Source organism: Sesamum indicum, linkage group LG1 (assembly GCF_026168435.1).
Source record: "Sesamum indicum cultivar Baizhima isolate 11 linkage group LG1, ASM2616843v1, whole genome shotgun sequence".
Classification (NCBI taxonomy): domain Eukaryota; kingdom Viridiplantae; phylum Streptophyta; class Magnoliopsida; order Lamiales; family Pedaliaceae; genus Sesamum; species Sesamum indicum.
Window position 1 is genome coordinate 10820575 of NC_142657.1, and position 12605 is coordinate 10833179.

At 34.6% G+C, this 12605-nt stretch overlaps 1 protein-coding gene across 1 annotated transcript; it reads right to left on the reverse strand.

Moving 5' to 3' along the window:
• Nucleotides 1-1366: 1366 nt before the first annotated feature.
• On the reverse strand, nt 1367-10413 carry LOC105157473 (plant UBX domain-containing protein 8). The gene is made up of 11 exons (XM_011073882.3): nt 10177-10413; nt 8429-8490; nt 7737-8316; nt 7567-7650; nt 7383-7498; nt 6631-6850; nt 6294-6509; nt 6097-6219; nt 3646-3789; nt 1881-1937; nt 1367-1735 (listed from the first exon to the last, which is right to left on the reverse strand). Exons 1-11 carry the CDS (start codon nt 10258-10260, stop codon nt 1628-1630), a joined length of 1794 nt encoding a protein of 597 aa, XP_011072184.1. The 5' UTR covers nt 10261-10413; the 3' UTR covers nt 1367-1627.
• Nucleotides 10414-12605: the final 2192 nt, after the last annotated feature.

Consider the following 12605-nt stretch of genomic DNA (forward strand, 5'->3'; position numbering starts at 1 on the left):
AGAAAAATTACCTATTAAATGACAAATACATCACAGTTTATCGTGATCATGATCATGCAATAATCAATTATCCCATAATTCCATCCCATTTAGTAAATGAGTCTAATTGCCAAATAGGATCTAATATTTTTTATAAGCTTCAAAATATCTCATAAATATGTAAGCTTATTATGAGAAATAAACTCTAAGAAAATCAGTACAATATTAAGCAATAAAAATAGGATAAATTACACAAATTTTTATATAATTTATCATAACTATAAATACTCTCTTATTATTTAAAAAATTATAAATATTTTCTCAAATTAACGACCTTTTAACAGATACCTTCCACATTAAAATTATCTAGACGAAATATTTATAAATTTTTTAAATAATAAATCAATGTTTATAATTATTGAAAATCTGAAAGCAGCCTCCTAATGTATCCAAATCTCAAAGCACTACTCGTCTACCAATATGTGACACACTTCACTTAGACCCAACATTCTACTTGCAATTAATTCCGCCTTAGGTAAGACCATCAGGTAGTATTTGGATTGGTAGTCAATCACGACATCAATAAAATCAGATAAATAACATTTAGACATTATTTATCATAAATACCGTAAATAATACATACTGCACAACAAAATAATATTTTAAGCCTACAACGAGATTCAAACACATGAACTCTATGAGTAAACTAACTGGAGCAAAAGAAATTGATGAGAAAGATGAAAGAATAAATAGCGGACTCCAATTCTATATAATTCAGTAAGATGTCTGTCATACTTTCAAAATTATGCTGAAAGTTTCTGGGTGAAAATGTTTGTTGTATAGACGGAACTGGCAGTGGTCCTACTCAAAAGAACCATGCCTTGCCAACAACATAGGATATACACTGAAGACGTATCAAAAGAAAGACGACCCTTCCGACAAAAGGGCAAAACGGAAAAGACAAACAAATTAATGCATTCAAAAGACAAGAAGTTGTTCCTGTCTCTCCCTCTACAACACTCTCAATTTAGAGGCCACCACACACTTCTGTAACATCCTTTACGAATTTAATGAACATCCTCTCCCTATCCGGTTATCGTCTGACACAAAAACTGTTGGGGACTTCATACTTCTCAAAATTAATCCTGTCATCCATCAATCAACCCAGAAAGAAATTAACAAAAATGAAAAGAAGGAGAAGAGCTTCATTTTTAGCATCGGCTCATCAACCGAAATAAATCTGTTCCAACACTCTTTGATGTTATCATATGTAAACCTAGGGCGTGCGAGAAGTGTTAGGAGGCGGACACCACAAGTCCAGCATAAAAATTATCTTCACGACAAGCATATAGTAAACTAATAGCAATAGTGCAGCGATGCTCTAACCTTTGACCAGGGATCGGCAAATATATACATTTACCACAACTATAGAAAGTGCAGTCAAGGATCGTTTTCCAGCTGATTACATGTCTACACCAATGAGGTTCTATAAATTCATGAGCAAGAATCATCAGATGCCTCTGAATCAATTTATAAGAACCAGCCCTAATATCACTCAACCAAAAGCGACGTACTATGAAAGTATGGGTAAATTGGCACAGTTCAGCCTGCATCCTTAGAAACTTTACAAAGTAAGCCTACATAAAGACTATATCAACTCCAGATACAAGGCTTCTTGTTTGCTGGTCAGACCCAATTCGTGGAGAGTTGAGGTACTCTCTCCATCACTAAAAGCACGTCGAGGATAAGGCCTCACCTAAATCAAGATACAACACCAAATTAAGACATCAGTTATGCTCCAAGGGCTTATATCAATGCCAAGAACAAAAGAGAATTTGATTAATTATTAACTGCATAACCAGATTGACCAGCAATAATAAGATAATGATAAAAAAGTTTACCACTCTGTAACTGCCAGGTTTGACCACTCTGCCGACATCAATGAAGTCAAAGAGACACTGTGCCACAATACAGATAATCCTATCAGCTTAAAATCCCTTAACATGCTAAATAAGATTTCACCATCTAAAGCAGAGTTGCAGCCATCAAATACATACAAAATGACATCCAGAGCGAGACACAACATTTTCCAGGGACGACCGAGGTACAAAAGCGTGTCAGATTCTATCTTATTCGGTCATCATATTATGGTTGATACGCTTAAACTCCCTCCGAAATAGGGTAATTACATTATACCCCTTTAATTTCAAAAATACATCTACACCCCTCAAACATGCTCCATTTACAAGCGCACCTCTACTGGTGGTATTTCGGACAGAGGTCCTCATCCAATGGTCCTGATATTTTACTAGCTAAAAAAATACTCTGGGCAATGAGTTGAAACTTGTAGAGATATATGTATAGAAAAAAAGACGTCAGTACAGTTACGTACTATTCTAAGTTTATAATCATTGAACATGAAAAAGATATAGATCCTCATTGTTAGTTATCTTAATATATTTGTCAAGTCAGACTATTTCCACAAATAGGGTATAACTGTAATTGACAAATTTGAAGGGCTAAAGTATAACTACACTATTTCCAAGGAGGTCCATGCACAACAGATCTTGTATTTAAATATGTATTCCAACAAAACTAACCAAAAGGATAAGATGGCTGAAAACATGAAATATAGTACTGAAGATGAGGAGGAATTGATTAGTTGTTTTTCCCATCATCTATTAAGAGAACTCCCACAGAACATGAAAAGAGTTGCTTGGACAATACGGAGGGGATTGAGGATACATCAATCTTGGATGCAATTTTTTAAACCCCAGCCAGGACCAGCAGGTCGGACAGGTGAAAACTGTCACCAGTCCATAAAATGGTCCTGTCCAACCCATAAAACTGAACTGGTTCTATTTTTTGAAAACCACTTGAACCGTAAGTTGAATCGATGACCCAGTCCTGAATCAAGTAAACCGTATTCATAAAATTTTCTAAAATTGATACAATTTGCAATTGTATCCATGACATTTCATATGAAAATTAAGAAAAATACCAACAAACCAACAAGCACATTATGATAAAATAAAATATATATACTATTTTAAGAATGGCCATGCTACTATTTATCGAAAATCAAATTTAGTTATAACTTAATTATAATGGTAAATAGTTTGTTATTTTTGTTATTTGCAATTCTTCTATTTTTATTGTTGACCTAAAACCTGTAATATACTGATACTGATAAATTTTGGTATACTTTTATTTCCTACTAACTTTGAAAAATTATTTATATTTTTATATTTTTTATTATTTTAATATAATTTTATACATAGTTTTTATTATAATATAATTAAGACATCACTCGTTCAACTACAGTGGAACTAGTAACCCTTGACCCATCAATTTGTCGGTTCGATCAACGGTCCGATTTTTAAACATTGCTTGGATGTGTCACTTTCATTCTTTTTCTTTTCCTTTGCTATTAGAACATTTTCCTAATTTGCATCTTTAAAGCTAAAAAATTGAACCTGATTATAAAACAAAACCAACATTTTTTTGGTTTTAAAATCAAATTTTGATCCTTCCGCGCATGCTCAATTATCCTATCGACATGTGCATAAAATACCCACAATACATAATTTTACACAAATATTAAGTATGCATCTCGCATTTCTACTCTAGCCCCAGGAAAGCTTATGTAATAAGGGCAAAGATAACCTGTAGCTTGTCTGATTTAAGAAATCTTCGCCCTCGCCTACTTCCATCAGGCATCCGTACAAGAAGTGTAACAGCATTCTCATCATCTGGTGTTGGTTCCTGAGGAAGGGAAGCTTCTTTTGCAGTCAATTGTGTCTCAGTTTCCTGGCCAAGGCCAACAGCAAAACATGAGCATTGCTGGAGCCAAAAGTACTTCATTCTATCAAAGATTGCAAAAAAATTGGAAGAGCGCTCCATTTAGATCACTGAGATATCAAAAACATAATACAAGCACTGGGCACAATCCCTAAAGTATGAGCCCAAAGGCTACAAATTGTTCCATTTTTGCAGAACTATAATCTCCTTTCATAAATTGACATGAGAAAAGAGGGACACTTCCATTCGCTGATCAAATTTCACTTGAGTTCCCAACTTAATAGCTAAGTTGTGCAAGCACTACCAGTCTTATGTGGGAAAAGAGAGTTTGACTTGGAGACTGCTGTAATTCCTGGAAACCACCATCAATTTGAGGGCTTTAATTTTATTTCTGCATAGATTGGACTAAGGTATGGAAGAGCCATCACAAAAGCAAGCCGATAACCATGGATAACGAAACCAAATTTGACCCTGTAATACTCACAAATATGAAATCTACAAATCAAATGTAAATAAGCAAATCTAGGAAACAACGAAAGGCAATGGGTTATGTGATACCAACAAGTCAAAAACAAGATCACTGAGACCAAGCAGAATTTGCTGGTGTGACGAAAGAATTTGATGCAGACAAAATAAGTATCTAGGAAAACCAAAAATCAACTCTCAACTCTTTCACACAAAAATGTGGAATCCTATTTAGAAACATTATAACCTAAAAGAACCTTTATCACATATATAGTTGATCCCTTGATTCACCTTTTGATCTGACCAACTATATGACAGTATGATTCCATATCAAGAGAATACCCATTAAAACATAATCAGATAAAAAACTGATCATTATATAATTTAACATGGACTAAATTAAGATTATATTTTGACTACAACACATCATTGATAGAAGTCCTTGGTTATTACCGTGTCTCATCTGGGTTTGTTTATTATGTAAATCAGTAACACATGATTTTCAATAGAAGGAATGCCTAGATGGCCTCAACTGCAGTAATTACTTTTAGCCTAGTACACAATTCACCTCATACTTACTCTATTGAATCTGATCTTGCCTAGCAAGGATATCAGCAATTGTTTGCTTTACATACGCAAATCAGTAATTAACCTGTTAATCCAGTCTGCATTTGCAGGAATTATAATTATAGGGAAACAAGAACAAAGTTACGAAAGATAAAAGCATAGAAACTGATGCCATATTTTCGTCAAGTGGACATGCATCAGTGTCTTCACAGAATAGAAGTATGTACAAACAGCTCCTCGTGTACAAGATCTTTGTTCAAATTACAAGCAAACCACTAACAGCTGAACTGACGTAAAGCTACTAAGTTTAAGTGTGAAATGCAGAAAGTGGCTGAAAACCCCTGGTGCAGAGAAAAATCACCTCACCAGTCTTTCTCAGCCCACAAACCAAGCTGATAAACCACAGATGTGGTCCAGAACTCTCCCACAAAGAAATTATGTGAGCATAACATTAGCTACGCACATGACGCAATGGCATGGAACCCTTGGCTAGAAGTCTCTAGTTCACCTTATAATTACTATTGAAATAGAAGGTAGAGATAAATAAGTCAATAAAATTCATCTGCTGCAGGACAACCAACAAAATCAAGCGGATTGGAAATTAAAATTAATAATAAATCCTACTGAACATCACAGACATTTTATCTCTGGAAAAATGACAAAAATACTCTAGGTCTCTGCATGATCTATAGTGAAAACCCAAACTTCAATGCTAACTTGCTGATGACTTGTTAGAAGTAGTTTACGCCCTGTGAAAGGTCCATTTCATGCCATGTTCCAATCTAACGCAAATTAACCGAAAAAAAGATGAGGTGTATAGGTCTGATATGACCGTCAAAGGAGATACTGAATCAATTCTATTACTAATGCTTTTAGCATGTTCTGTTGCTACAAGGACAAAACCTGTGATGGAGAGAGGCAAGGGAGTTAGGAAGTTGATTACTGCAAGTTTGGCATTCTGTTTAAATCTTCAAGGTAACGGAAAAGGATGAGGGAAGGGAAGAATAGCTGCTTGATTCCCATGTGGGGTCTACCTCCCGGAATGACGTAAAGCATACACTGTCATTTCTTAACGCTGTTGGCAAAATAGTCAATGGTAGTACGAATAGCAACAAGAAGATATCTATTGGAGTTATGATTGATATATAAGTAATATAACTTTTGTATCTAAAATTCATAAAAGACCATCTTGGACCAGAAAAAGCCTTAATCCAGGCAAGTGTAGATGATCAGCAAGTTCTAAAGCGACACAAACTAAAATCATCAAGTTAAGAATCTCAATACTTTTTCCTCTTGAAGTTTCCTGCGCAATTCATCCTCCTCGCGTCTCTCTGCAGCTTCAGCCTCTTCTTTGGCCTTCAATTCCTTCTCTCTGTCAGCTTGTAAGGAAGCAAGATATTCATCATCCTGTGCAAAAATTAGAGGTTTGTAGTCAAGGCAAGCTAAAAATTTAGCAGCACTAAAATTTTATAAAGAAGAACCTGTTGTTCTCTGATCAATCGTTGAGCGACAAGAGAAGGTGATGGAGGACGAGCAGTACGCCTGGAGAAATGACCCATAGATGTGCCTAAAGCATTCTGTATAAGCTGATGACTTGCATGAGGGAAACGATGCCCACTTCCATCAGGGATACCACCAAACATTGCAGCCTCAAGCATTAAAGCTTCATCATGTTCCTCGGATGAGATGCCACCCCACTTTAAACATATATACAGTTATAAGCATCAACTATTACTGTGCTAAATTCATAAGAAATGGACTCTATTCTTTCCAGCTGACTGAATAAATAATGAGCAAGAATTAGGACAAAAAGGTTACCTCATCAGAGGGTAAATCACTTCCATCATGCTGCAAATGATGAATACTATCATGGCACAGAGGACTTGAAGATGCAGTAACCTCAATATCTTCAATATTTTTGGCGGTGCTGGTAGGACCTGTTGACACACATCTCCTTCTATGTCTAACAAGAGGCAGCTCTTCTACATCTTCAGTTTCATCTTCCAGGGATGTGTTCCCAACTTCAACCCGAGATTGCCTACAGATTTCAAATGCTTACTAGGGAAGAGAATGTCTTGAAGATATCATTGAACACTGAGAGACACTATCAGATATTAATCATATTAATTTTTCAAAATTTTTTACGTTCTAAATGGGTTGGGTTAAAGAACTGCACTAGACAATACATTAATATAGAAGAGAGCAAGAAAATTAAAGACTGCAAAGGCTACTAGGAGAGAAAAGCATAGGGTACTTGGTTGACAATCTCATTCTTCCACAACATTGCTATTGTTGTATGGATACTTTGCACACCAACACCTAGTATTTTCTTATTTAGTATTCACATTTTCCAATTCTTACACATTTTCTTTAGTGAATTACGATTACCTCTTGTCCCCAGGCTTTCAACACTAAAAAGATTTTATAATTGGTAATAACCTAACCAATTAATAACAATGGTCCTCTAGAGTGTCAGTGTATTGAAGAAAGATAGGTCCTGTAACACATTACCTCTGTGCATGCGGCAACAAATAATGAAAGAATGAGCCTATCAACAAAAAAGCATTTACCATCCATTTGACGGCAGTTTTTCCGTCCTTTCTGGTGCAGCTGATTTCAACCCTTCTACTTCTGAGGCTCCAACCTTCCTTTCTAGTTCCCTGAGCACTTTTCCTTGCTCTGCAGTCTAAATTCAGCTCGTGTTAACTAGAGCTATTATTGAGATTCAAATTGTGATGCAGAAGAAGATCAAACCTGCAACGACAAGGAAACTGCATGTGCTAGTGAAGCATTTTCCAAGTAAGACCGTCCAGGCTGTGGAACAGAATCTCTAAGATCCTATACCAATGGTGACAACCAATACTAATAAAAATCATATAGTTCAACAGCAGCAGCAAATTATATTTTGTAAATATATCACATACAAGATGTTCATCAGATTGTTGATTTAACATTGCAGTGTCCTGCTTGGAAGCCTCAATGGCTGCTCTTAGCATTTCGTCTTCTATATCATTCTCATAGTCAGGCACTTCCATAATAGTGGGACCGCCTGGTCCTGAATTTGTGGAGCTATCTCGAGAGCCAAGTCCATCAGCATGTGTAACTAGTGGGTCAGGAGAACTTTTCTTGTCATCATGATCATGATCATCATCTTCCTCATCTATGATAACAGTTCCACGTACTTCTGGGTCATGGACATGCGCAGTTTCAGTGACGTCTTCAATGGTGGGCGCACCACCAGGATGACCGGACTCTCTAATATCATCTTTCACCTCAATTGGAATCTCCCTCACCTCTCTTGGATGTGAGATAAAAGGTGACCGAGCTGCTGCATTACCACTATCAAATAAACTTCTGGTGAAGTTGGGATTGAGGAGAGAGAAAGGATTCAAATCCGTGGCAAAAGGGAAAAGAGAAGAAAGAGGTCTATGGGACTCGAATGGTATTGGGTCATCCACATCCATTATGCCATCTTGAGGAGCAGTTAAAGGCGCTGCTTGAATTCTGAATGTAGAGACACAAAGATATAACAGAAGATATTAATGTGAACCATCAAATTTATTACTCAGAAAGAATGAAGGAAGAACGGGCCTCAGACAAATGATAAAATACTAACGGGTCGCTATCGCCTTCACTAAAATGTGCATCAACAGCTTCATTGAGATTGCCATGATGTTCCTGATCAACCAAGGATATGAGCTATTAAATCAAAATCAAATGATGATACAAAATAATGTAATGCAGAAAATTTAAAAATAACGGCTGTTTATTCTAGATATAAAATTCCGCCGATTCTTGAAGGCTCTTAAGCATGATAGCTGAATAGTTGACTGTAACTATAATTCAGTCCGGTTGAATTCACCAACTTAGTTTGCTCAGATCATGGCATGATAGCTGAATGTGTCTCAACACTTATTGGCCGCAAAAATTAGTATGCCAAAATGACTACTATGCATGCCTTTGTTTCAGAATCATCAACATTGCACTGATAAGCTAACTTTACAAATGAGCATTTGTGAAATTTACAAGGAAAGATCACCAAATAAGGATGTAAAATCCAGGATGGCTACTGTCATTGCCCTTGAAATGTTAGTTAACCTGCAGTGGTGGGTTTCGAAACATTGTTAAAAATGCACGAAATGGAGCACAAACAATCAATCTCCTAACCTCTAGCTCCGTATCTTCTAAGGAAGTTATTCTCAAGCTTCCAACAGAAGATTATGAGAGAGAACATGAAGTATCTACGGAACTTGGACACTGATCTATCCACTAAGCATAATGTACGGAAAGTACTAATTGACTAATTGATATGTACGCCAGCCAAACAAACAAAAATATAATGGGACAAAGTTGGAATGCAAATGACATTATAATTGGACAAGGTTGGAATGCAAATGACGTGTTTGAAGGGATAAATTATTTTTAAGGAAAAATCAGGACATGGGCATTCCAACAATATCAACATCAACCTGCAATTCATTTTCACCATTGTTCTATAGCAATCTTCTTGTTTTTTGTCTTTGTCTGCCTCTCACCTTTTCTTCTCTAAGATTACCATATATGTAAATATATATTCATACTTCCATGCAAAACTTATGCAGTATGAGCAAGACACACGACAGTCTCAAAAACTAATATTACTTGGACGAATGTGTACGATTATGAGAACTAGACCAAGCAGTCTATCCCATCTGTTTCTTGGTGTCGCGTTCACTGTCATCCAGTATCAAATTCACGAAGCCCCTCTGCTCTCAAATCCAAGAATGGAATTGATGAACCAGATTTACAGACTTTTTGGTTGCATAGCATAAATCGTCCTTGATGCTAACAAAACACAACAAGCACTTACCAAGAATTATGGCTCTTACAAAAATGACACGGCCCTCTATGATCTGGCTAAATCTCCTATCAAGGGTATTGCATTCTTTAAAGTTTAAACCCACCGACAGTGAAGTTGACAATTCTCAGCAGAATAAGCAACATCATTCCGTATTGCATTCAACAGTTCTAAGTTGACCGATCAAATGCTCACTATACAATTACTTCAGTCAGTAACCTCCAACCTCCACCACATCACACTTCCACGCCACCACAATACGCAAGAAAATATGCACGTAAATTACTGTACAACTACGGATGTTTATATCCACTCTTCCACAGAAGTGTAGGGACAATAACCCCTAGCTTCCTACAAGCAACCAAAACTTGCGCAGCTTTACCATCAAGCAACCACCGCATATTACTGATCAAAATTTAACTAAAACAAACCAATCGAAAAAATTAAAGAAAAATCAATAAACTAAACTAGAAAAACACAACAGCATTATACATCAATTAACAGCAGTGACTTTCAGTAAATACTACCTCAAGTTTTCGAATAGCGGTGGCTTCAGAAACGCCGGTAATACTCATGAAAGTGTCGATCGCTTCTTGATCAGGTCTCGTCATTTTTCCTGATTACTTCGTACTAATTGTTCGCTAAAAATGGAGAAAGCAAACAGATTCTTCTGTAAATGAACTAAGTTTTCGCTTTTGTTGTTGGAATGTTTGCAGAAAACCATACTGATATACATGGGTAAGGACAGAGCTGTCCTTTTGACACCGAGAAGGGGTAGTTTGGGAAGTAAAAGGAAATTGGTAGCTTTTTCTATTATGTTCTATAAACTTCCACGCCTTCTCTCTTTGTGTTCTTCCGATTTTGGGCTTTAGATAGAGTAGAGAATATCTTGGGCCATAAGTTAGCTTATATATCTCCACATGCTAATGCATATGACGAAGTATATATTCACTTTTATAAGGGTAATTTTAGTATAAAATATTTATTTAACTTACAGTAGGTTAGTAATAAGTCGATCAACGTAAATATATATTTTTATTTAATTTTTTTTTGTTAAAATCAGCTAATCTAGTGAATTTTGATTAACGGATATATCTATTTGTTAAACGAAAATGAATGTCAGTGGTACTAAATATAATTTCACAAACCATAGAGAGTTTACGTACAATTACACCAAATCTCATGAGAAGGCGGTATAATTTTCCCTTACTAATATTTCTAAATGCTTAAAATGATTTTATATACTATTAGAAAAGACTAAGATATCATCAATATAAATGACTATAAAGTTTGAAAATTGATTAAAAATGTTATTATTATATTCTGAAATTCTGAAGGTTCATTTTTCAAGCCAAATGGCATAAAATGGGACTAAAAATGCAGTTTTGTATCTATCTGATTCATTTATTTAAATATCTCAATATTCTGATTTTAAATTAAATTTTAAGAAAATCATTGCGTTATGTAATCTGTCTAAAAGACATTCTTTATTGGGGATCGGACATCTTATCTATTTTAAACTTTATTAAGAGGTTTATAATTTATTTCAAGCCTAGGTTTTCCTCTTTCTTTTTCTGCATGCTTATTGACATAAAAATCAGTACATGACTAGGGTGATTTCGAGGATCTAATTAATTTTTTTCTCTATTAGGGAATTAATATCACTTTTACATAATTTTAAATACTCAGCATTCATTTGGCAAGGTCTTGCTTCAGTAGGGATATTTGCTTCTGAAAATTATTTTCATAAGGAAGATTCACAATATACTTTTTTTTTATACCAAAATGCATTGAGATGTTCGATACATATTTCAGGTTCAAATTTATTTTGAATCATTTTAATATTTTCTTGTAATTTAAGATTTTCAAGTAGTTTATTTATTCGTAATGAATTAATTTCTTCTTTTGTAAAGCAAATTTGGATAGTCTTTGAGATTATTAAATCCCTCGTTTCATTGATAACTCTATCTATTGGTTGAGTGATTAATTCAAATTTTATTATTTCATCTTCAAAGGTTACTATTATACCTTTCTCATTAATATTTTTTATTGGAAAGATTTTCTTAAGAAAAAGTGTTCAAAAAATAATTTCGTTCTTTTATTAATAGGAAGTTTGTTGGAATACATTTTTTGTTATTACATATGTAAGCTTTTGAATTTTAAAAGCTTATATTCAATTTTTGTCCATTAGCAGAGGATAAAGAGACTGATTATATTTTTTAATATTCTTGATTTCTTCTTTTAATTTTTCGACTTCTACTCTTAAATTTTCTAAAGTGGAGGGATTATCTTTAATTGTATGCCTTTCATTAAGCAACCTCTTGACTTCAATAATTGTCTATGGTTCAAAGGGTTTACTAGCAATTCTATTATAAACAGGGTTGGATTCAGATGTTGAGGCTTTATTATTATTTTCAATCTTACTAAGAATGATATCCCTTACTTCGAGATCTCTTATTTCTCTAAGTAATTCGATAATACAATTATCAGTGAGAACATTTATTGTTCCCATCTGTTTAAATTTTGTCATTAATTCATAAATTCTTGATGTGAACTTTCCTTAGTTTTTTCCTGTATGAACAAGAGGGTTCTTCTTCTTCCGACTCAGAAGAGATTGATGAATGTTCAGAATTCTCTTCGAAATTTTTAAGTTCATCTCGCTCTCCAGACTTTTCTTTAGATTGTCCTTCTGGTTCAGAAGATCTCAATAGAAAGTATTATATTGAGCATATTTTGTTTTTTTTTTTCTTCTAAATTAAGACTATTCTTCTTCTTTTTTAATATTTTAATTAGCTTTTCTATTTCTGCATCTATTTGCAAGATGATTTATTTCCCCATAAATGTAGCATCTCTTTATTTTCTTTGTAGCATTATTTTTAGCATTCCTTTAATTTTTTCTATCTAAGTCTTTTTCTTTATTTATTTCTATTCTTGATTTATTCTTTTTTTTTTTTCT

What these genes read in the sequence shown, in the direction of transcription:
- LOC105157473 (XM_011073882.3), bottom strand. Translation starts at nt 10,260, where the DNA reads ATGACGAGACCTGATCAAGAAGCGATCGACACTTTCATGAGTATTACC. An exon ending in AACAATCTGATGAACATCTT is followed by an intron (nt 7,651 to 7,736) that starts GTATGTGATATA and finishes CCATTGGTATAG; the next exon opens with GATCTTAGAGATTCTGTTCC. An exon ending in GGAAACTTCAAGAGGAAAAA is followed by an intron (nt 3,790 to 6,096) that starts GTATTGAGATTC and finishes GGCCTTGGCCAG; the next exon opens with GAAACTGAGACACAATTGAC.